We start from the raw sequence: 23,738 nt of genomic DNA, 5'->3' as shown, positions 1-23,738 counted from the left end.
TGTGATATCTAGGTGAAAAAGTCTCTATGTGCTGAGAATTAACTGACCTCTGTGACGGGAGGCAGCTAGCAGACGGTCGGTTTAGCCAGTCTGTCTGCTTCCTGACCTGGGCCCCAGTTAGTCAAGTATAAACACTAAGACTATTTGCCATATTTCTAGAGAGAAGAGTGGCGCCACCCCAGGAGGGATGAAGACCATCTCTTTTAAACAGGTCAGGTCTGCCCCAAAAGCTCGTCCAATTGTCTATGAAACCTATGTTATTCTGTGGGCACCACTTAGACATCCAGCCATTGAGTGATGACAATCTGCTATGCATCTCATCACCACGGTAAGCAGGGAGGGGACCAGAGCATATTACAGTGTCTGACATCGTGCTTGCAAGTTCACACACCTCTTTAATGTTATTTTTAGTGATCTCCGACTGGCGAAGTCGAACATCATTAGCGCCGGCATGAATAACAATCTTACTGTATTTACGTTTAGCATTAGCCAGCACTTTTAAATTTGCCAAGATGTCAGGCGCTCTGGCTCCCGGTAAACATTTGACTATGGTGGCTGGTGTCTCTATATTCACGTTCCGTACAATAGAATCACCAATAACTAGAGCACTTTCATCAGGTTTCTCAGTGGGTGCATCACTGAGTGGGGAGAACCTGTTTAATGTTTTGATCGGAACAGAAGAGCGGTGTTTTGACCCACGACTACGCTGCCTCACCGTCACCCAGTTGCCCTGCTGCTGGGGCTCTGTTTCCGGAACCGAACAATGTACAGGAATCCCTGAGCTAGACGCATCCAAAGCCGTATCTAGAGCCCTAACATTTTTACTATCCTCAATTAAAGTTTGGATGCGTGTCTCTAATTCTGAAATCTTCTCTGTCAGCCTAACTATTTCCCTGCATTTATCACATGTGAATCCCTCATCAGCGACAGAGATAGATAAACTGTACATGTGGCAAGAGGTGCAAGAAACAATGATAGGAGAAGCCATTACTCACCGTGCTTGATGAAAATTCTTACTGCGGTTGTTTGATGAACTTGTGAAAAACTGGAGCGAGGGAGAGGAGAAAAGAAAACAGCGATAGGTTCGAATGAAGACGCTAATGACAAGCTAACGAATGCTAACGCTTTGCAGGTGTACTGCACTCACGGAAATAAAATAAAAGTGAACGATCAAAGTTAATCTGATAAGATTGATCGATAATATCAGAAATATGGTGTGAATTAAGTTATATTTTACCACTTTAAAAAACAGAGAGTGATAGTAAGATAAAGATTCTAGAGAAAAAAATAAAATAAAAACAGCTACACGGAGCTACAAAATGTTACACAAGGCCAACAGGAAGTAGAGAAAACACTGTCCAACGTAATGTAATGGTGAGCACAGGTGACAAAAGTCAAACACAAATAACGCACAGATGTCACCATTTGAACACAACAACTCAAAATTGATCACACTTGTGGCTAATGATGTGAGGGAACATATACAGTGAACCAGTTCAGAGAGCACTGGTTTGTGAGGCCCTACAATGGATAGAAATCTGAGAGGAAGAGTTCGTGTGAGAGGAGTTTGAGGTGGTCGAGGTGGTCAGCGAAGACAAAGAACAGTAATATCTGATGAATTCAGAGCTACCGTGATTGACCATGTTCTTGTCCATGGTATGAGCATATGGGAGGCTGGACAAAGGGCACAACCAAACATCAGTAGATTCACGGTGTTCACCATAATCCGAAGATTTAGAGAACAGGTAATTACCTTTTTTTGACATTATAGAACAGTATGTAAATGTTGACAGCAATTACTGTATGACATACTATATATTGTACCACAGTATACTGTAAGTAAATATGTTTCAGTACATCACTGTACCAATATACTGTAATATTGTAATGGAGGGTTGGTCTAACTGTTTGTATGCCTAGTATTCCATGTACATTTTTTGTAACTCCATGTTCTCTTTTTGTAGAATTGAAAGACTGTCACATGGGGGTGGGAGGACAGGTGTGTTCTCCCCACACCAAGAGACCCTAATTGTTGATATGGTCCGTGAGAACAATGCCATTAAACTGAGTGAAATTCAGCAGAAGATCATTGAGCACCATGTACATTTTGAGGGTATCAACAGTGTCAGCCTCTCTGCTGTTGATCGTGTCCTCAATCGCAGCAGACTGCGCATGAAACAGCTATACAGAGTACCCTTTGCCAGGGGTTTTTTCCCCCGTTGCCTGGCCAGACAAAATGTGGCCTGTGATGTGGATGAAGTGCTGTGGCCTGACCCAGTAAGGAGACATGATGCTGTAACTGAGTAATGCACTTGTTTGTATATTTTTGTACTTTATTTTTACATGGGGTTACTGTACACAAGTGGCAAACGCATAAGATTTCGGTTTTGTCTTTTTGTACAAGTGCTAAATGCACAGGTTCTTTTTGTTTTGCAACATGCGTTTAGCCTACAGTGAACAATAAACATTCATTTCTCCAGCTTCATGTCCTGAGCATTGTGTTTTCTATTTTTCTACGTAGTGTTTAGTGACTGTTCAGTAGTGTCTTTCATTTTGATTGACTCTGGGCACGATTTGACAACATAGTTCAGTTTTGAGCACAGATTGAACTGTTTTGAGGTGAAAGTTTGGGTTTACAAGAAGAGTCTGAGGTTTTGTGAATGTAGCTTGAAAATTGGGTTTTGTTTTCACAGTTTAGAGAAAAGAAGAGCAGCTTTCAAGAAATGTGTCTTAACAATCGAGAAAAACTGTAACTGCAGACTGGCAGTTCCAGAGATCAACTGGAATAGAGAGCGTAGTAGTAGAGGTCAGAGGGACAGGCCGTAGGTTTGTCAGACAGGCCTTCCTGCGACGTACATTGCGTGCTCTCCGAGTATTAGTAGTGATAGTAGAGATCTGAAAGCACATAGTGACTACAAGTGTAAGAGATATTTGACAACAAGGTATACAAAAAGTAAAGAAAGAGTAACTCAAGTTCCCTGTCGGTGTCCTTGCTCGGTGGAGTCGCGCAGGTAGAGTCGATTGTCTTTACACTCGTCGGTCTTCACACGAGGAGGGCTCACACGAGGGCTGCCGCGGTGAAACCTAACGCTTTTGTATTTGCCTTATTACCTGTGATTGAAGTCAGCTGGCCACGCCTCACTATTTAGCAGATCGAAACTGGGCAGTCCCGCGATAGGCAAACTCAAAACCAAGCGCCACTTTCAGAACGTATACGTAATACTATTATAGTATTAATTTGAAATATTTATTTATAAATATTTATATTTATAATATTGATTTTTAATTAGCTTTAAAATGTATATTTTCAGTTTGTTTTCTTTTCAATTTTAGTATTTTCTATTGCTTTAATTTATTTTCAAGCATTTATTTTTAGTTTAGTTTTAGTTGGTTTAGTATTAAACAAGTTTTGACAATTGTTTTTTTAAAAAGTGACTACATGTATCTGTTTATGTTTCTTTAATGTTCTAAATGCATAATTTGTTAGGTAAATAATTCATTTATTTCACTTACATCTCCAATGTATCCCAGCAGCCACAAGAGAGCGTCATGTTTCATGTGATTGTTTTGTGGATACATCAAAATGTATTTCTGGAATAATCTTAAAGCTGGATGGATTTTAAGAGAATCACTGTGTTGTCTCAGAACTTCTAAAAAGTTTCAGCCACTGTTAGATGTGAAGACTTAATACATCTAAAATATGTATAGTTCCATAATCTTTCTAAAAAAATAAAAATAAATAAATGTTGGCAATATACTGATGAATATCTCTCACTAGGAAATCTCCAGACATTACAAGGGTTGACATGCACTGAAGTAAAAATAGTAAAAAAAAAAAAAAAAAAAAAGAATAATAATGTTTCGGGCTGCTTACTCCCTCCCAATTTGCCAATTTACTAATATTTTCCTTTCTACTCATTCATATGAGTATTTAGGTATACACGATGTTACCATTATACATAGTGACTACACTAAAAACTAAACCAAAAATTATTAATTAATATTTATGATTATTAATCAATAATTTATGAATTCTTTAGATTCTATCTATAATGGACAAAATGTTGTGTTTCTTATAAAATAGTGAGCAAATGAAGATTAAAATCTCAGATTCACATGTAGCTTTCTATTGGTTAGTGATGTTCTTGACTTTTCTCAATTGGGGATGAATAAACTCTACTAGCCCAGAGGAGAATCAAAGTTAATCAATTAAGCTGAAAGGGGAGGAGCCACTTTAATTCAAAGCTCTACTAAATAGCAAAGCCAATACTGATGTGCATTGGAGCATTGTGCCAAAGTTGGTTAGAATGGACTTCTTGCAAGGTGTGTTAGTGTTGGTTGTGATTGTGGCTTTTGACCTGAAGAGTGCATGGGGAAGTTTGAAACACCGCCAAAGTCCAAGCAGCACAAAGCCGCAATCAGCTCCAGCTTCCAGAGGTCCTGCTCTTTCTTCTCAAGGGTTCTTGAATCCTTTCCAAAAGGCTTCTCCGTTTCCGAGTCTTGACTCCAGAAAATTTGCGCAAGACCCTCTTGGTCTTCAGGAGAAGCAGCTGTTGCAGGGTCCAGTCAAGCCTTTGGACTGGAAGTTTCCCATCGTTCCAGAGGTGCAACGTGAGTTGGCGGCGAACTTCCAGTTGAGGCAACCTGTGACTCCCAGTAGTGTGGCTGTGCAATGCAGTGAGAGCCGGGTTCATGTGGAGGTGAAGAAAGATATGTTCAGCAATGGTCAGCTGATCCAGCCATCTGGTTTGTCTATGGGAGGCTGTCCTGTTGTTGGTGAGGACTCTGCCTCTGGGGTGCTCATCTTTGAATATGAACTACAGGACTGCAATAGTGTGCTGATGGTAAGAACCGTTATGTCTTCTTGGATTAACCAATAAAAACAATGGCTCTTCATGAGTGTTAGTTGAATGTTAAACATCCACAGAACCTTTCAGTTTCTGAAAGCTGCTTTGGGGAACTGATGTTCTATGGCTGCTAGAAACACCCTTGAATCTTATTTTTAATTGTAGTTGAACAGAACCCACTTGGTAAATCCCGTCTCTTGCAGATGACTGGGGATGAGCTCGTCTACACCTTTGCTCTTACCTACACCCCTGTGGCATTTGCTGGCACGCCAATTACCCGTACTGAGGGTGCAGTTGTTGGCATTCAATGCCACTATCAAAGGTAAGCGACTGACTGGATGTGTTAAGCAGGGTTCCTTGTGGTGTTGTAACTGGAAGACTGTTTATTTGGTATCTCCTTGAACTACAGGCTCCATAATGTGAGCAGTAATGCTTTGAGGCCAACTTGGGTTCCTTATGCTTCAATGGAGGTTGCCGAGGACGTCTTGGTGTTCTCCATGAACCTCATGATGGGTTTGTGTAGTTTCTTTAGATCTTAAGCCTTGTGAAATGAGGCTGTGCCTAAACCGTTCTTTCCTTTTGCAGATGACTGGGTCAATCAGAGGCCTTCAAATGTGTACTACTTGGGTGACATTATTAATATTGAGGCATCTGTGAAGGTGTACAACCACGTCCCCCTGCGTGTGTTTGTGGACCGCTGTGTGGCCACCCAAGTTCCTGATGTGACTTCTGTTCCGAGATATTCCTTCATTGAGAATCATGGGTAAAGTCCTGTCACTTGATTCTCTAGAACGGTTTATGTTCGTTCAGTGAGCACTCAATCCCTGAGAATTGGGTTGAGTCAAGTGACCCTAGGTTCAGCTCTTCTTGGTAAGCGCTTTTGGCATCTCTGAGAATGACTGTCCCAATGTTCATCCTAAATGGTATGTGAGAATTTCTGAAGCGTAGCTTGTTGAAAAGCGTCGGCCAGGGACTCCTGTTGCCCACTATCTTTTGTGCTCTGGCTAGGAATTGGTTCACTCCACGAATCCCTATTACAGTGTTGACCACAAACATTGACGCGGGCAACTGGTTGCAAACCCATTTTCACCCACTCTTTATCAGGTGCCTTGTGGATGCCAAGGCTACGGCTTCCAGCTCCCACTTCTTGCCTCGAACCCAGGAAGACAAGATCCGGTTCCAGCTGGAGACTTTCATGTTCCAGGGAGGATCCAGTCCTTCTGTACGTTTTATATTGACCGAATCGGAGTCCTCTTCCCATCTGCTCTGTTTTTGTGAACCCTTACCGGTGTCTCTTGCAGATCTACATAACGTGTACTGTGAAGGCCACTCTTGCTTCTGCACCCAGTGACGCTCTCCACAAATCCTGTTCCTTTTCCAATGGGTAGGTTCATGCTGCTCAAGAACACTATGAAGCTGCCGTATCTGATTTTCCTTCCTTGTTGCAGGTGGCTTGCTGCTGATGGGAACCACCAGGTTTGTGCTTGCTGTGACTCAACATGTGGTCCTGATGGGGGAAGTGATGCTCCTATTGGGGGTAGGTAGCTGCATCAAGATTGCTTCTGACACTTCACGTGCTCCACTTGACTTGGGTATTTGCCTTTTCAATAGGTGTTCAGTGGGAAGGCAAGGCCTCACTCGGTCCTGTAATGGTTCAAGGGCGACAGAAGACTCTAGCTGGACTTCAATAAATGGGGGGTGGAAACCCTATTCCTGACTTTCAATAAATGCACAACCTTGTTCCTGCTTCTGCTCTTGTCTAGTTTAAGCACTCTGGGTTTGTGCTCTAAAGATTAATCTCATTGCTAGTTTTACTAGTTTCATCCTGTCTGAGATCATGATAGCTTGTCTGGTATGTAACGTGGTACATGTGTCCTGTGCTTGCAGTGGCATGAGAGATTTAGTGCATTTGACTAGCTTTTCAGGACATAATGTTGACTGTTACCAGGGTAAAGGACATGCACTGTTTACCACTGGCAAAAATTAAATTGCTACACTTCTGCTAAGCTTACAAACACACGGTTGCTAGTCTCGGCAGATGTCAGGATGTGACTGATGGACAGGTTTATTATGGCGGCATCACAGCCGAGAGGCATGGAAGGACAGACAGTGGTGCCGTAATGCAACTCGGCATAATCATTTAGCCATTAAAAAACACTAAAAATGCCATTTCACAATTTTTAGACCGAGACATTAAACAGACTACTCGAATGCCTCATTTACATCAAAATTAAATCTGGTGTATGGGGTTGCTTAATTCGTTTCACTGGAAGTATAATAGAAAAATATTGGTAGCACTTTATTTTACAGTCCTGTTCCTCATGTACATACTAAGTTATTGAAATTACTATAATAAGAACAATGTAATAACTAGGTACTAACCCTGAACCTACCCCTAAACCTAACCCTACCCCGTGTAGTTACCTTGTATTACCAGAACTTTCTTAGATAAATACTGTAAGTACACTATAAGTACATGTTAGTACACGTACTGTAAAATAAAGTGCAACCAAAATATTTGTTTTAAAAAGAACTGTTTTAATATCTTTTTATTAATCTACTGAAAGAAATTAAACTTACAAATCAAAACCTATTACAATTAATAATTAAATATTTTAATAATTGATTAAAATTATGTAAATCTTAATTTGAAACATGATTAACAGGAAAAAATCTAATTTGTATGTATTACTAAAAGATTCATGTTATGAAACACTTGTTTATCATTATTATACTTTAATTTTAAATATGTATTTTTTACATTTGTGTCTATATGTACTTTTAATACAACTTTTAAATTGTGAATGAATCAGGGTGAAAACCGCTTTCTTACTAAAGACTTGAGCTCAAACTGACTTCCGGTAATGGCAGCGGACTGATCAGTCGCCTTTTCAACTCATCAGTCGCATTTTCCCGTTCCACGTTCCTGCTGTTCTTTATCTACCTTCAACCATCTTTCTCAAAAGCCATTATTTAGTTGCTTTATTGCTGCTTTATCATGCCCAAGCCGTCAAAACCGAACAAGCCGGACCATTCCCGAGGTTTTACGGAAGAATGTACTGATTCGAGCAAGGCTAGTGCTAGCAGTAGCCATGCAGTTAGCAATGAGAGCTCGTTACATGATTTATCACATGGTGCTTTGTTGAAACAAATTGCCGAAGTTGTTGCAGAAGAAGGTCGGCACACACAAAAATTGATGAATGACTCCTTTGCTAAGCTGGAGTCGGAGCTGGACGTGAAAGTTGATTGCATCATCAAACGCATCGATGAGGTTGCTGCAGCCACCGACTCCCTTGCGACGCGTCAGGCCGAAACAGAAACTCGTATCTCTGTCCTGGAGGATGACATTGCTCCACTTAAAGGGAAACTGGCCGCACTCGAGAAGCTTAACTTGTCACTTATTGAGAAGGTTACGGATCTAGAGGGGCGTTCCAGACTGGACAATATCAGAATCCTTAATCTCAAGGAGTTTGTCGAGGGAAGTGATCCCCAATCTTTTCTTTGAAACTTTCATTCCAAAACTGCTTGAGTTGTCAGTCCAGAGTATCGCAATTGACCGCGCACACCGAGGGCTCGGTACTCCTTCGGATGGTCGGCCTCGCCCTGTTATTATCAAGATTCATCGCTCTAGAGACGTTTCTACAATTCTGACCGCTGCTAGACGCAAAGGCCAGCTTCTATACGAGGATCAATCTCTCCGTATTGCTCCTGACATTTCGCCTACAGTTCGTGCCGCGAGGAGAGCCTTCAATCTTATCTGCGCTGAGCTCATTAAGAAAGACATCCGCTTCCAAATGAACTTCCCAGCCATGTTGGTCTTCAAAGTAAACGGCATGAAGAAAACTTTCAGAGACCCGAAAAACGCCAAAGCCTATATGGACGGTAACTTGTGAATTCTCTTGGATTTTCGTTTTGCCGGTAATATGATCCATGCAACGGGTATGTTTATTCAATGATGGGTGTTGCCAAAAGGAATGGAAGAGTTTTCACATGTGTAAACGGTTATTATCATGAAGTTTTTTTTAAATATTAGTATGGTTTAAGCTGGGATTTTGAACAGGTGCATATCTTTTTTCTGTACTTTTAATGGTTAATAGATCCTAGTTTTCCATTTGTTTCACAGGAGTTATAGACATGGGTGCGGCCAATCTTCTCCTTGTTCTGTTTTTGTTTTGTTCTAATGTGAGGTTTTCAAAGCCTGAACCAGAGAAGTTCCTATTTCCTCCCCATCTTTTTCCCCTATGGAAACTTTGTTTTTCCTGTTTACTGCATAGTTTACCTTGCTATTACTTTTTAAATGATTGATGGTGCCAAGCTGAATATTCTCAGCCTCAATGCAAGGGGCCTGAATAACCCAGTGAAACGAGTTGCTATGGACTTTCTGCGGAAACAAAGAATTAATATAGCCTTCCTACAAAAGACTCATCTGTTAAAAAGGGATACAAATCGCATGGCGATTTTTCCGGGTAGTTGCTTGCTCATCAGCTTTAAACAAATCGAAAGGGGTGGCAATCATATGTCAGTGTAGTTTGCACTTTAAGTTGTTGGATACTTGGTCAGATCGCAAAGGCAGAATAACAGTTGCGAAAGTTCATATAGAAAATAGAAGTGTTGCCTTCGTCTCAATTTATGCCCCTAATACTTTTGAAAAAAAAATTTATGAACAGCTCACTAAGGTACTGCTGGAGCTATCTGACTTCAAGCTCGTAATAGGAGCTGATTTTAATGCTGTTGTTGACAGATCGGGACACTCCGAAAATTTAGATAAAAAATATTCTTCTGAGGCTTTATGCTCCTGGATTAATGATACTGGGGTGGTGGATCTCTGGAGTTTATTAAATCCTGGTGTTAAAGGCTTCACCCATTTTTCTTCAAGACATAAATCTTCCTCTCGAATTGAATCTTCTAGAGATTTGTTTTTTAATATTGTTACCATTAACTTATTACCAGTTGCTTTTTCTGACCATAATGCAGTGATTGCTTCTGTGTTGTTAAATTCAAATCCAGCTCGGGCCCCTAGATGGCGTTTTAACACCTCGCTACTCCGAGATGAAGCATTTAAAACCAAGTTTTCAAGTCAACTATCAGATTTTATAAATATAAATAAAGGCTCTGTGGATGACCCAAGGACAGTCTGGGATGCTGTTAAAGGTTTTATTAGGAATTTTACTGTATGTTATGCCTACAACATAAGGAAAGCTCGGTCATCCAGATTATACGATTTAGAGTCCAAATTATCAGCGTTAGATAGCCTATTACAACAAAGTTATGATGAGGATGTTAGGCTTCAATTTGACCTTGTGAAAAAAGAGATAAATGCTGTTATGAAACAGCGGGCCGAATTTTTAATTCATAGGACGCGACAGTTGTACTATTTTAATGGGGCTAGCCCCAGCCGTTTATTAGCCCTTAGATTGAGGTCCAATGAACATTTTACAGATATCAGCACAATTAAATCCAAAAATGGTGATATTCTTAGTGTGCCCTCACAAGTTAATGCTACATTCCGTAGCTTTTATGCTGATTTATATAGCTCTGAGATATCACATAATCAGGATACTTGTGACAATTTTCTAAACAAAACACTGCTTCCTAAGCTGTCTGAGGAAGACTCTCTAGAATAAAATACCCCCATTACTTTAGCTGAGCTTAAGGAGGCTGCTTTTGATATGCGTAGCGGTAAATCTCCTGGGTTGGATGCAATTCCACCTGAATTTTATACCACGTTCTGGGACAGTCTGGGCTCCCTACTCTTTTATATGATTCAAGCTGCTATTGAGAGAGGGTCCTTTTCCAGAGATGTGAATATTGCATTTATTACGCTTTTGCTCAAAACAGACAAGGACCCAAATGATTGTTCAAATTATAGGCCTCTGTCACTTCTAAATGCTGACCTAAAAATTTATGCTAAATTGCTCGCGCGGAGACTCCAGCCGGCCATGACTAAGCTTGTTTACTGTGACCAGGCTTTATTAGGACTAGATTAGCATCTGATAGTGTTAGGAGGTTACTCCATGTAATACATGGGTCATCTTCGCTGACTCCTCCTACCGCGGTCCCTTCCCTAGATGCTATGAAAGCCTTTGATTGTCTGGAATGGCCATATTTGTGGTCTGTGTTGAAGCTCATGGCTCATGGGTGCTGTATGTGAACCCCACAGCCATGGTTTTGACAGGTAAGACTTGTTCTTCACTGTTCAACATAGCCAGAGGTTCTCGACAGGGATGCCCTCTTAGCCCGCTGCTTTTTGCACTCTCGCTAGAGCCACTGGCCCAGACAATACACATAGATAAAGGTATCACCCCAATCACAATGTGTGGGACCAACCATCAAATTTCTTTGTATGCAGATGACATCCTTCTTTTTTTAGGCAATCCACTGCAGTCCATTCCTAACATTTTAACTATCTTTGGCAGTTTTGACGAGATTTCCGGATATAGAATAAATTGGACAAAGTCGGCACTTCTTCCACTAAATGACGCAATGAGAAACTTAGCACTGCCCTCGGGTATACCAGTGGTCAAACAATTTAAGTATTTGGGCATTATGATTGGTGCTTCATTGCAGTATATAATTAAGACCAACTATGAGGGCATCCTGTCTAAAGTTTCTTGTAACTTGGATAACTGGTCATCACTTCCAAATTCCCTTAGATCGCGCATCTCGATTATCAAAATGAATGTACTCCCTCGAATTAACTTTGTGAGTTCTATGCTGCCCTTGCCTCCCCCTTCTCGTTTTTGGGATAGGCTACAGAGCATAATTACCAAATTTGTATGGAATGGCTAACGTCCACGTCTTAAACTTTCCACGATGCAACGAGATAGATTTGCGGGTGGACTTGCACTTCTGAATTTTAAGCTATATCACTGGGCTTTTACACTACGTCCCCTGCTTAGCTGGTATAATGACAAAATGAATGTTTCGTGGCGTTCCTTGGAGGGAAATCTAGTTCTTCCTCTGAAGTTAGATGAAGTTTTATTTGCCAATATTCCTCTAAAAAAGTGTACGCTCCGTTTCGGTCCTATAGTGTCACACGCTCTGTCCGTCTGGAGGGCAGCAGAAAAAGCTTGTAATATCCGTTCTAATTGGAATCCCTACTCTCCTATCTTTAATAATGATGGTTTACTAATTGGTAAGCGCCCAATAAAGATTGGCTAGTGTCGACAGTGGATTGACAAAGGAATTCACTCCTTGGGTGATGTAATGGGTGATAAAGGCATTTACTCCTCTGAAGAACTTTTCATTCAATTTAACCTTCAGAGCTCTACCTTTTTTTATTTACAGTTGAGGGCAGCCATGAAGGCTTATGGGGTTCCTTGGTTGGCTCCTCTTAAAGATCACCCTTTACTTAAAGTTTTACGTGAGACTCAGGGAACAAGAGGTTTGGTTTCTAAATATATAATTTTTTACTGGAAAAAATGCATCCTCCTCTGACAATAGACTACTCATGGCAGGCAGATATTCCTAGCTTTCCCCCAGTTTTAATTGGGACAGTGTTTGGATGATGATAATGCATGCCTCAAGGAATCCGGATCACCAACAAATCCATCTTAATTTTATTCATAGGACTTATATGACTCCACGTAAACTCTATAGTATGAAGCTTAAACCTGATCCTAATTGCATGCTGTGCCATACAGGGGAAATTGGTAATTTTTTTTACATGATTTGGGAATGCCCTGGGGTTGCTCACTTTTGGAATATGGTTAAAGAAAGTTTGTCCACTTTATTGAATGTTTCGGCCTCTTTGTCTCCATCTGTTTTTATTTTAGATGATCTTTCTGATATACAACTTAGCAAAACTCAGAAACGAGTGTTTTTAGCTGGTTTGACAGCTGCTAAGAAAATAGTATCAACGAGATGGAAACCTCCACATTCTCTTAATAAGCAGTATTGGGTTCTTACATTTATAGATGTGGTGTATCTCGAATTGTCCACTGCACGCATTCATGGCGCAAGAGAGGACACCATTAGACTCTGGGCCCAAACACTGGAAAAACTCAAGGGTTTACGGAGTTGAATTAATACCCCCCCTCTCCCCCCTCTCCCCCATCCTCTATTCTCTGGTTCTATGGTCATTTTATTTTATTTTTATTGTTCATCTGGTTAATAGATTTTTTCGTAGATCTCTTTCATCTCTATTCTGTTTTTTTTTTGTGATAATTTCTAACAATCTGTAGTATTTATATATATTTGTGTATATTTTGAAGTACATTCTGTTTGTTTGTTTACTATTTGTTCATTATATATAGACATTTTATTTCTCTTTCTTTGTTATCCCACTGATATAGTGCCCTATATATATATATATATATATAATTTTATTTTTACTTAATTATTGATTTTCTTTTTTCATTTTTATTTCTTATTGTATTAAAAAAAATATATATATATATATATATATTTTTTTTTTTTTTCACACTAGGGTAATTGCTGATTGTTTGTCTTCGATATGTCATGTTTAAACGATGTTACAACAATAAAAATTTGATAACAAAAAAAAGACTTGAGCTTGTATAAAGTATACAATTTTTATTTACCTTTTTGTATATGTATTTTTAAATCATTTTTGTGTAAATGATTTGTAGAAAATAAATGAATCGGAATAACAGCTTCATGTTATGGAACACTTGAGTTAAACTTAGACTCAATTAGTGGTCGACCGATATGTGTTTTTTGACAGCCGATGCCGATATCTTGGAAAGCAGGGGGGGCCGATATAATTGTTTTAATTATTATTATTATAATTTAAGAAATTTGAAATAATTTGACAATGGCTTAAAAAATAAATGTGTAACATAAACATACTTTATATGACAGTATTTTTCACAAATAAATATTTAATAAAATGTAATTTAAAAAAGCAAATACTGTCATCAACAGGGCACTCAGTATTCTGGGAAGTCTGTGTGCATTGGGAATCATATTTTTCAAATAAAGGTAACACTCACGAGAAAGTATTATAATGTTTGCCTCTATTACTAATAGGCTTAATATAATACTTTATGTATACATTAATTGTTCAACCGTTGTATTTGATTATTAGATAGACTTCTGTCTGTACTAGACAGAACTATTAACGACAATGAACAAGGAGAGATTGTAAGCACTGTGTGCACTCAGACATTGCCGCTCTCAGTGCTGCCAAAATAAAAGTCCCGCCTCAAACACATCTGCCAAATAAAAATACTTATCTGCCAATGCCGATATTTGAAAAAAAGCTTACAATCTCTCCTTGGCTATATATCGGTCGACCACTAGACTCAATTATTTAGTTATATTCTAATAGCCATTTACAATTTTGTAAAACTTTATCTCAAGCTCTTTGCATTATCGCTGTATGTGAAATCTGCTTCATAAATAAACATGGCGTACTTTGCTTATAAAATATTTCATAAATCAGAATCTTAATTTGGATTGGCCCCGTTTAAAACTGCTGTGAAATAATCCTGTTTTGATACTGACGTGTCGATGTTTCCTGACAGATGCTGGACGTCCCGACTGTTCTGAACTTGCTGCGGCAGCAACGCATGATGATGGTACAGACGCTTTCACAGTACTCCTTCATTTACAAAGTCCTCATTCAGTTCCTGAGAAACTCCAGACTGATCTGAGACCAGCACTGGCACAGAGGAGCCTCTCACAACCCCTCGGTCCCCGTCGGAGCTTCCTCACAGTGTTAGTGACGGGGCGGTAATGAAGGACGCTGCGGTGCGCTCTGCTTTACCAGTATTATTCACAGATTTCACTGTGGACTTGTACACGGATGTCAGTCCCAGCACTTTTATTTTGCTGTACATAGACGCAGGTCTGTTTTTTAATAGGATACACTGAACTGCATTGGTTCTTTTATACCGGGTTCCTCGTGGATTTTATTAGTTTACGCATGAAGTTTTAGCAAGCAAAAATTAAAATAGCGGACAGAGTGTTTACTGAGATGTGAACTTCAGTCAATGGATGAATCTCATGAAATTTTTTCTCAATATTTTGCTGAAATGCAAAAAAGGTTTGCTTTTCTGTATGCAACATGTTTGAATGCTCATGAGATTCACTCATTTGCATCATGGGATGGATATAACAGGACTCTGGGAGTTTGAAGTATCATATCCAGTGTTACGCGGCATGTTCAAGCAATATTTTACAGTTTAACCCTACGAACGGGGTTTCAACCGGCTAACGCATCTCAAGTTTGAATGCTGCCAAAGACGGGAGGGTTTCTTTTCTGATCGCAGACACAACCTATGTTTAATTTACAATATGTATTAAAATTGTATGTGAAAACTGTATTCTAAATATAATAATCAGAAAGGCTTTCTCATTGCATTAGGGATAATTTTGTATTTTTGCAGCTCTTGTCACATTTCCACCTGCATTCGACAACCAGACACACCAAAGAGCATCACAGACTCGACTTTTGCATTGGAGTGAACAATAGTGTGGGTTTATTGTGAACGGTTAGTGACCTCATTATCTTAGACACACCAGCTATGATGGTTTACCAAAGATATTTCAGCATATCGAGTTCTTTAAGTCTTAAAACACTGTGAAACTGCATAACCCATTCTGTTTGCAGAGAAACAGAAGGAGCAGAATGTGTCGAAGCAAATCATTAGGCCCTTTGTGTTTTAATTTGAATTGCATGCTGGTTATTCACGATAAAGCAGTACAGACAGATGCTACATTCCACCATAATGGTGCTGTTGCATGTTCTGAAAGAAAGAGTTTGGCCAAAAATTTACATTCACTGAAAATGTACCGAATTTGGAGAAAACCATCACTTGCTCAGCAGTGGAACCAAAAGCTGTTTAGACTCTCATTCTGACGGCACCCATTCACTGGGTGTGCAAGTGATGCAATGCTACATTTCTCTAAATCTGATGAAGAAACAAACTCCTCAATATCTTGGATGACCTGAGGGTGAACACATTCTGGCTTATTTTCATTTTTAGTAAACTATTGCTTTAAACCCAAACATATATGCAGCGACCTGCCAAAATTTTCCATGGGCAAGTCAAAAATCAAAAGAAAAAAGCAGTGCAATTTAAGTAAAAAAAAAAAAAAAATACATTAGTAAAGTGGAACTGAAAGTATTTGTTGTACTGAATTTTATTTATTGTGTGCAGAAAGGACGATGTATTACTGAATGTTAGTAATGAGGATGAGATTTCTTTCACCTGACCATTGTGAGAATTTGAGGCAAAATGCTTAATTGTTCTGAAAAAAGGCAGAAAGGTTTAATTGTCCCAGAATCGGCTAAAATATAAAACTATATTATTATTATTACTTTTTCTTTTTTTTTCTGTTGATTTGGGGCTGAAATATGATAAAAAATGTTCTTGTTAAGAGTCACTCCCTCTACTCAGTTCTGACTTGTGCCTAAAACAATAGCAGTGTGTTCTTGTTGGGTTTTGGCTAAACTGTAAATTAAAAAAAATTTTGTTGCGAAGGGCAATCACTTTTTCACATGATACTGTGCATCTGAATATCATGAAACATTCATTTAAAAAACTGAACATATCCACAGGTTGAGCTCCTTCAACACAATGGTTTAATCAGCATTTATCCGTCATTACTATGAGGTAAAAGTCATTTAAGTGTTTTGGAGTAAACGGTTGTAAAAGCACAATGTCGGTCTTAAACCTTTTCATAATTCATGTTGAGTTTTGTTGGGTTAGCTTTAGACGAACTGCTGCGGTGTTTGAGGTTTGCTGATGTGAGTGGACAATGATCAGTGTTCATCTGAACTGGAAAAACAAACTTAAAGACAATTAATGAACAAAGCTGAAAACTGGACTGTAAAAGCCCTTCTCAGAGCTGCTTTTTGGAAAACATGTATATTAATTAGCAGATACTATTTATATTGGTGATTTTAAATGTTAGTAACTTTTTTAACCAGATTACATTTGAAGCTAATAAAACTTCTGTTCACCCCGGATTCTCATCTGTTTTGGTTGTGTAGAGTGAGATCTCAGCCTCCGCCGTTGCCATCATCATCATGAGTGATTTACAGCTGGCAGAAGAGCCAAATTATATCCCATTGTAAACAACTATATTTTTCATTCAGAAAATAAATGTTCTAAATTGTTAAAGTAATGATTTGTGACTATCCTTTTGCAAGATTTGAAGTTTTTACACAGTACAGATATGCATTGACAAACTTACAGTAAAAATGTTTTTGTAGTATTATGCCATTATATTTACATTTAATCATTTAGCAGACGCTTTTATCCAAAGCGACTTACAAATGAGAACAATAGAAGCAGTCAGGTCAACAAGAGAACAACTACAGTATACAAGTGCCATGACAAGTCTCAATTAGTCTAGTATAGAGCACATAGTCAGGTTTTTTTATAAATGAAAAGTGCTAGTGTTAGTTGGTTAAGTGCAGGCAAAAAAGATGAGTCTTTAGAGGTTTCTTGAAAATGAGTAAAGACTCAGCTGTTCGATTTGAGATTGGGAGGTCATTCCACCAGCTGGGCACAGTCCAGGAAAAGGTCCGTGAGAGTGATTTTGAACTTCTTTGGGATGGCACCACAAGGCATCGTTCACTTGCAGAACGCAAACTTCTGGAGGGCACATAAGATTTAACCAGTGAGTTTAGGTAAGTTGGTGCCGTGCCAGTGGTTGTCTTGTAGGCAAGCATCAGTACCTTGAATTTGATGCGAGCGGCTACTGGTAGCCAGTGTAACCTGATGAGGAGAGGAGTAACGTGAGCTTTTTTCGGCTCATTGAAGACAACCCTCACTGCTGCATTCTGGATCAACTGCAGAGGCTTGACAGTACATGCAGGAAGGCCCGCCAGGAGAGCATTACAAAAGTCCAGTCTGGAGAGAACAAGAGCTTGAACAAGAAGTTGGATGGCTTGCTCTGACAGGAAGGGTCTAATCTTCCTAATGTTGTATAAGGCAAACCTGCAGGACTGGGTCTTTGTAGCAATGTGGTCAATGTGGTCTGTGAAGCTTAACTGATAATGAAGTCTGCTTTGTTAACTGCAGACTGGCAGTTCCAGAGACCAACTGGAATAGAGAGCGTAGTAGTAGAGGTCAGAGGGACAGGCCGTAGGTTTGTCAGACAGGCCTTCCTGCGATGTACATAGCGTGCTCTCCGAGTGTTAGTAGTGATAGTAGAGATCTGAAAGCACGTAGTGACTACAAGTGTAAGAGATATTTGACAACAAGGTATACAAAAAGTAAAGAAAGAGGAGAAAAGCAATACTCAAGTGCCCTGTCGGTGTCCTTGCTCGGTAGAGTCGCGCAGGTAGAGTCGATTGTCTTTACACTCGTCGGTCTTCACACGAGGAGGGCTCACACGAGGGCTGCCGCGGTGAAACCTAACGCTTTTGTATTTGCCTTATTACCTGTGATTGAAGTCAGCTGGCCATGCCTCACTATTTAGCAGATGGAAACAGGCAAACGCAAAACCAAGTGCCACTTTCAGCACATATATGTAATACTATTATAGTATTAATTTAAAATATATTTTTATAAATATTTAAATTTATAATACTGATTTTTAATTAGCTTTCAAAATTTATATTTTCAGTTTGTTTTCTTTTCAATTTTAGTATTTTCTATTGCTTTAATTTATTTTCAAGCATTTATTTTTAGTTTAGTTTTAGTTGTTTTAGTATTAAATAAGTTTTGACAATTGTTTTTTAAAAAAAAGTGACTACATGTATCTGTTTATGTTTCTTTAAAGTGTTAACAATTCAACTAATTCTGCAAATCAACCCATTTTATTGTTCTAAATGTATAATTTGTTAGGTAAATAATTCATTTATTTCACTTACATCTCCAATGTATCCCAGCAGCCACAAGAGAGCGACATGTTTCATGTGATTGTTTTGTGGATGCATCAAAATGTATTTCTGGAATAATCTTAAAGATGGATGGATTTTAAGAGAATCACAGTGTTGTCTCAGAACATCTAAAAAGTTTCAGTCACTGTTAGATGTGGAGACTTAATACATCTAAAATATGCATAGTTCCATAATCTTTCTAAAAAAAAAAATGAATAAATGTTGGCAATATACTGATGAATATCTTTCACTATGAAATCTCCAAACATTACAAGGATTGACATGCACTGAAGTAAAAATAGAAAAAAAAAAAAGAATAATTATGTTCCGGGCTGCTCGGTAGCTGCTTAGTCCCTCCCATTTTGCCAATTTACTAATATTTTCCTTTCTACTCATTTATATGAGTATTTAGGTATACATGATGTTACCATTATACATAGTGACTACTCTAAAAACTAAACCAAAGATTATTAATTAATATTTATGATTATTAATCAATAATTTATGAATTCTTTAGATGCCATTAACTACCTATAATGGACAAAATGTTGTGTCTCTTATAAAATAGTGAGCAAATGAAGATTAAAATCTCAGATTCACATGTAGCTTTCTAATGGTTAGTGATGTTCTTGACTTTTCTCATTTGGGGATGAATAAACTCTACAAGCCCAGAGGAGAATCAAAGTTAATCAATTAAGCTGAAAGGGGAGGAGCTTAATTCAAAGCTCTACTAAATAGCAAAGCCAATAGTGATGTGCATTGGAGCATTGTGCCAAGGTTTGTTAGAATGGGCTTCTTGCAAGGTGTGTTAGTGTTGGTTGTGATTGTGGCTTTTGATCTGAAGAGTGCACTGGGAAGTTTGAAACACCGCCAAAGTCCAAGCAGCACAAAGCCGCAATCAGCTCCAGCTTCCAGAGGTCCTGCTCTTTCTTCTCAAGGGTTCTTGAATCCTTTCCAAAAGGCTTCTCAGTTTCCGAGTCTTGACTCCAGAAAATTTGCGCAGGACCCTCTTGGTCTTCAGGAGAAGCAGCTGTTGCAGGGTCCAGTAAAGCCTTTGGACTGGAAGTTTCCCATCGTTCCAGAGGTGCAACGTGAGTTGACGGCAAACTTTCAGTTGAGGCAACCTGTGACTCCCAGTAGTGTGGCTGTGCAATGCAGTGAGAGCCGGGTTCATGTGGAGGTGAAGAAGGATATGTTCAGTAATGGTCAACTGATCCAGCCATCTGGTTTGTCTATGGGAGGCTGTCCTGTTGTTGGTGAGGACTCTGCCTCTGGGGTGCTCATCTTTGAATATGAACTACAGGACTGCAATAGTGTGCTGATGGTAAGAACCGTTATGTCTTACTGGATTAACCAATAAAAACAATGGCTCTTCATGAGTGTTAGTTGAATGTTAAACATCCACAGAACCTTTCAGTTTCTGAAAGCTGCTTTGGGGAACTGATGTTCTATGGCTGCTAGAAACACCCTTGAATCTTATTTTTAAGTGTAGTTGAACAGAACCCACTTGGTAAATCCCGTCTCTTGCAGATGACTGGGGATGAGCTCGTCTACACCTTTGCTCTTACCTACACCCCTGTGGCATTTGCTGGCACGCCAATTACCCGTACTGAGGGTGCAGTTGTTGGCATTCAATGCCACTATCAAAGGTAAGCGACTGACTGGATGTGTTAAGCAGGGTTCCTTGTGGTGTTGTAACTGGAAGACTGTTTATTTGGTATCTCCTTGAACTACAGGCTCCATAATGTGAGCAGTAATGCTTTGAGGCCAACTTGGGTTCCTTATGCTTCAATGGAGGTTGCCGAGGACGTCTTTGTGTTCTCCATGAACCTCATGATGGGTTTGTGTAGTTTCTTTAGATCTTAAGCCTTGTGAAATGAGGCTGTGCCTAAACCGTTCTTTCCTTTTGCAGATGACTGGGTCAATCAGAGGCCTTCAAATGTGTACTACTTGGGTGACATTATTAATATTGAGGCATCTGTGAAGGTGTACAACCACGTCCCCCTGCGTGTGTTTGTGGACCGCTGTGTGGCCACCCAAGTTCCTGATGTGACTTCTGTTCCAAGATATTCCTTCATTGAGAATCATGGGTAAAATCCTGTCACTTGATTCTCTAGAACGGTTTAAGTTCGTTCAGTGAGCACTCGATCCCTGAGAATTGGGTTGAGTCAAGTGACCCTAGGTTCAGCTCTTCTTGGTAAGAGCTTTTGGCTTCGCTGAGAATGACTGACTGTCCCAATGTTCATCCTAAATGGTATGTGAGATTAAAATTTGTCTGATGCGTAGCTTGTTGAAAAGCGTCGGCCAGGGACTCCTGGTATTTCCATTTTAGGTTGCTTGGACCTGTGCGCACTCTAATGGCGTATGTTGCCCACAATCTTTTGTGCTCTGGCTAGAAATTGGTTCGCTCCAGGAACCCCTACTACAGCTTAAACCACAAACATTGACGCGGGCAACTGGCTGTAAACCCATTTTCACCCACTCTTTATCAGGTGCCTTGTGGATGCCAAGGCTACGGCTTCCAGCTCCCACTTCTTGCCTCGAACCCAGGAAGACAAAATCCGGTTCCAGCTGGAGGCTTTCATGTTCCAGGGAGGATCCAGTCCTTCTGTACGTACTATATTGACTGAATCTGAGTCCTCTTCCCATCTGCTCTGGTTTTGTGAACCCTTACCAGTATCTCTTGCAGATCTACATAACGTGTACTGTGAAGGCCACTCTTGCTTCTGCACCCAGTGACGCTCTCCACAAATCCTGTTCCTTTTCCAATGGGTATGTTCATGCTGCTTAAGAACACTATGAAGCTGCCGTGTCTGATTTTCCTTTCTTGTTGCAGGTGGCTTGCTGCTGATGGGAACCACCAGGTTTGTGCTTGCTGTGACTCCACATGTGGTCCTGATGGGGGAAGTGATGCTCCTATTGGGGGTAGGTAGCTGCTTCAAGATTGCTACTGACACTTCACGTGCTCTACTTGACTTGGGTATTTGCCTCTTAAATAGGTGTTCAGTGGGAAGGCAAGGCCTCACTCGGTCCTGTGATGGTTCAAGGGCGACAGAAGACTCTAGCTGGACTTCAATAAATGGGGGGTGGAAACCCTATTGCTGACTTTCAATAAATGCACAACCTTGTTCTTGCTTCTGCTCTTCTTGTCTAGTTTAAACACTCTGGGTTTGTGCTCTAAAGATGAGATTAATCTCATTGCTAGTTTTACTAGTTTCATCCTGTCTGAGATCATGATAGCTTGTGTGGAACATAACAAGGTACATGTGTCCTGTGCTTAGTGGCATGAGAGATTTAGTGCATTTAACCAGCTTTTCAGGGCAGAATGGTGACGGTTACCAGGGTAAAGGACATACACTGCTTACCACTGGCAGAAGTTTAATTGCTACACTTCTGCTTAAGCTTACAACCACACAGGTGTTAGTCTCTGCAGATGTCAGGATGTGACTGACTGGAATGGTTTATACTGCTTTTAGACCTAGTTTACACATTTAATATGGCGACATCACAGCCGAGAGGCATGGAAGGACAGAAATTGGTGCCGTTATGCAACTCTGGCACAACCATTTGTCTTAAAATTGTGAAATGGCATTTTCAGTGTTTCTTAATGTCTAGAGACATTAAACCCGACTGTACCTGAATGCCTCATTTACATCAAAATTAAATCTGGTGTATGGGGTTGCTTAATTCGTTTCACTGGAAGTACAATAGAAAAATGTTATAAAAAGAACGGTTTTAATGTTTGTTTATTAATCTACTGAAAGAAATTAAACTTACAAATGCAATAAAACTTATTACATTTAATAATTGATTAAAACGATTTAATTAAATCTTAATTTGAAACGTGATTAACAGGAAGAAAAAAATTTGTAATTTGTATGAATTACTAAAAGATTTGTTATGAAACGCTTCAAACCTAACTTCAAACACCTCTTTTTCCATTATTTTAATTTATTAATACATATTTATTTTTTTACATCCGTTTCTATTTTATGTACCTTAATACAACTTTTAAATTGTGAATGAATCAGTGTGAAAACAGCTTTATTACTAAAGACTTGAGCTCAAACTTAAAGATTAAAAATTATTGCATTTTAATTAACTATTATATTAAATGCTGTGTATTAAGTAAAATGTAATCTAATATAAAGTATACAATATATATTTTACCGTTTTGTATACAGATTTTCAAATCATTTTTGTGTAAATGATTTGTAGCAAATAAATCAATCTGATATCAGTGCAATAATATCTTCATGTTATGGAACACTTGAGTTAAACTTAGACTCAATTAGTGGTCAACCGATGTGTTTTTTGACAGCCGATGCCAATATCTTGGAAAGCAGGAGAGCCGATATAATTTTTAATTAAGTAATTTGAAATTTGACAATGCCTTAAAAAAAAATGTGTAACATAAACTTACTTTATATGACAGTATTTTTCACAAATATTTAATAAAAAATGTAATTTAAAAAAAGCAAATACTGTCATCAACAGGGCACTCAGTATTCTGGGAAGTATGTGTGCATTGGGAATCATATTTTTCAAATACAGCCAGGGTAACACGAGAAAGTATTATAATGTTTGCCTCTCTATTACTAATAGGCTTAATATAATACTTTATGTATACATTAATTGTTCAACCGTTCTATTTGATTATTAGACCGACTTCTGTCTGTATTAGACAGAACTATTAGAGACGACAAACAAGAGTAAGATTTTTAAGCACTGTGTGCACTCAGACATTGCCGCTCTCAGCGCTGCCAAAATAAATTCCCGCCTCAAACACACCTGCCAAATAAAAAAACTTATCTGCCAATGCCGATATTTGAAAAATGCTAAATATCGGCCGATATATCGGCCTTGGCTATATATCGGTCGACCACTAGACTCAATTATTTAGTTATATTCTAATAGCCATTTACAATTTTGTAAAACTTTATCTCAAGCTCTTTGCATTATCGCTGTATGTGAAATCTGCTTTACAAATAAACATGGCGTACTTTGCTTATTAAATATTTCATAATTCAGAATCTAAATTTGGATTGGCCCCGTTCAAAACTGCTGTGAAATACTCCTGTTTTAATACT

At 39.1% G+C, this 23,738-nt stretch overlaps 2 protein-coding genes across 2 annotated transcripts; both read left to right on the top strand.

Moving 5' to 3' along the window:
• Positions 1-4,297: 4,297 nt before the first annotated feature.
• On the top strand, positions 4,298-6,587 carry LOC132111970 (zona pellucida sperm-binding protein 3-like). The gene is made up of 8 exons (XM_059519570.1): positions 4,298-4,844; positions 5,051-5,169; positions 5,257-5,360; positions 5,433-5,610; positions 5,952-6,069; positions 6,149-6,231; positions 6,296-6,384; positions 6,459-6,587. The coding sequence occupies exons 1-8, from the start codon at positions 4,308-4,310 to the stop codon at positions 6,536-6,538; spliced, it is 1,308 nt and encodes a 435-aa protein (XP_059375553.1). The 5' UTR covers positions 4,298-4,307; the 3' UTR covers positions 6,539-6,587.
• Positions 6,588-19,417: 12,830 nt separating this feature from the next.
• On the top strand, positions 19,418-21,776 carry LOC132111969 (zona pellucida sperm-binding protein 3-like). Its single transcript, XM_059519569.1, has 8 exons — positions 19,418-19,972; positions 20,179-20,297; positions 20,385-20,488; positions 20,561-20,738; positions 21,141-21,258; positions 21,338-21,420; positions 21,485-21,573; positions 21,648-21,776. Exons 1-8 carry the CDS (start codon positions 19,436-19,438, stop codon positions 21,725-21,727), a joined length of 1,308 nt encoding a protein of 435 aa, XP_059375552.1. The 5' UTR covers positions 19,418-19,435; the 3' UTR covers positions 21,728-21,776.
• Positions 21,777-23,738: the final 1,962 nt, after the last annotated feature.

Source organism: Carassius carassius, chromosome 31 (genome assembly GCF_963082965.1).
Source record: "Carassius carassius chromosome 31, fCarCar2.1, whole genome shotgun sequence".
Taxonomy (NCBI): Eukaryota; Metazoa; Chordata; class Actinopteri; order Cypriniformes; family Cyprinidae; genus Carassius; species Carassius carassius.
This window is presented reverse-complemented; position numbering and strand designations above follow the sequence as displayed.

What these genes read in the sequence shown, in the direction of transcription:
- LOC132111970 (XM_059519570.1), top strand. Translation starts at nt 4,308, where the DNA reads ATGGACTTCTTGCAAGGTGTGTTAGTGTTGGTTGTGATTGTGGCTTTT. An exon ending in TCCTTCATTGAGAATCATGG is followed by an intron (nt 5,611 to 5,951) that starts GTAAAGTCCTGT and finishes ACTCTTTATCAG; the next exon opens with GTGCCTTGTGGATGCCAAGG. An exon ending in TCCTGTTCCTTTTCCAATGG is followed by an intron (nt 6,232 to 6,295) that starts GTAGGTTCATGC and finishes TCCTTGTTGCAG; the next exon opens with GTGGCTTGCTGCTGATGGGA.
- LOC132111969 (XM_059519569.1), top strand. Translation starts at nt 19,436, where the DNA reads ATGGGCTTCTTGCAAGGTGTGTTAGTGTTGGTTGTGATTGTGGCTTTT. An exon ending in CTCCATGAACCTCATGATGG is followed by an intron (nt 20,489 to 20,560) that starts GTTTGTGTAGTT and finishes TTCCTTTTGCAG; the next exon opens with ATGACTGGGTCAATCAGAGG. An exon ending in AGGGAGGATCCAGTCCTTCT is followed by an intron (nt 21,259 to 21,337) that starts GTACGTACTATA and finishes TATCTCTTGCAG; the next exon opens with ATCTACATAACGTGTACTGT.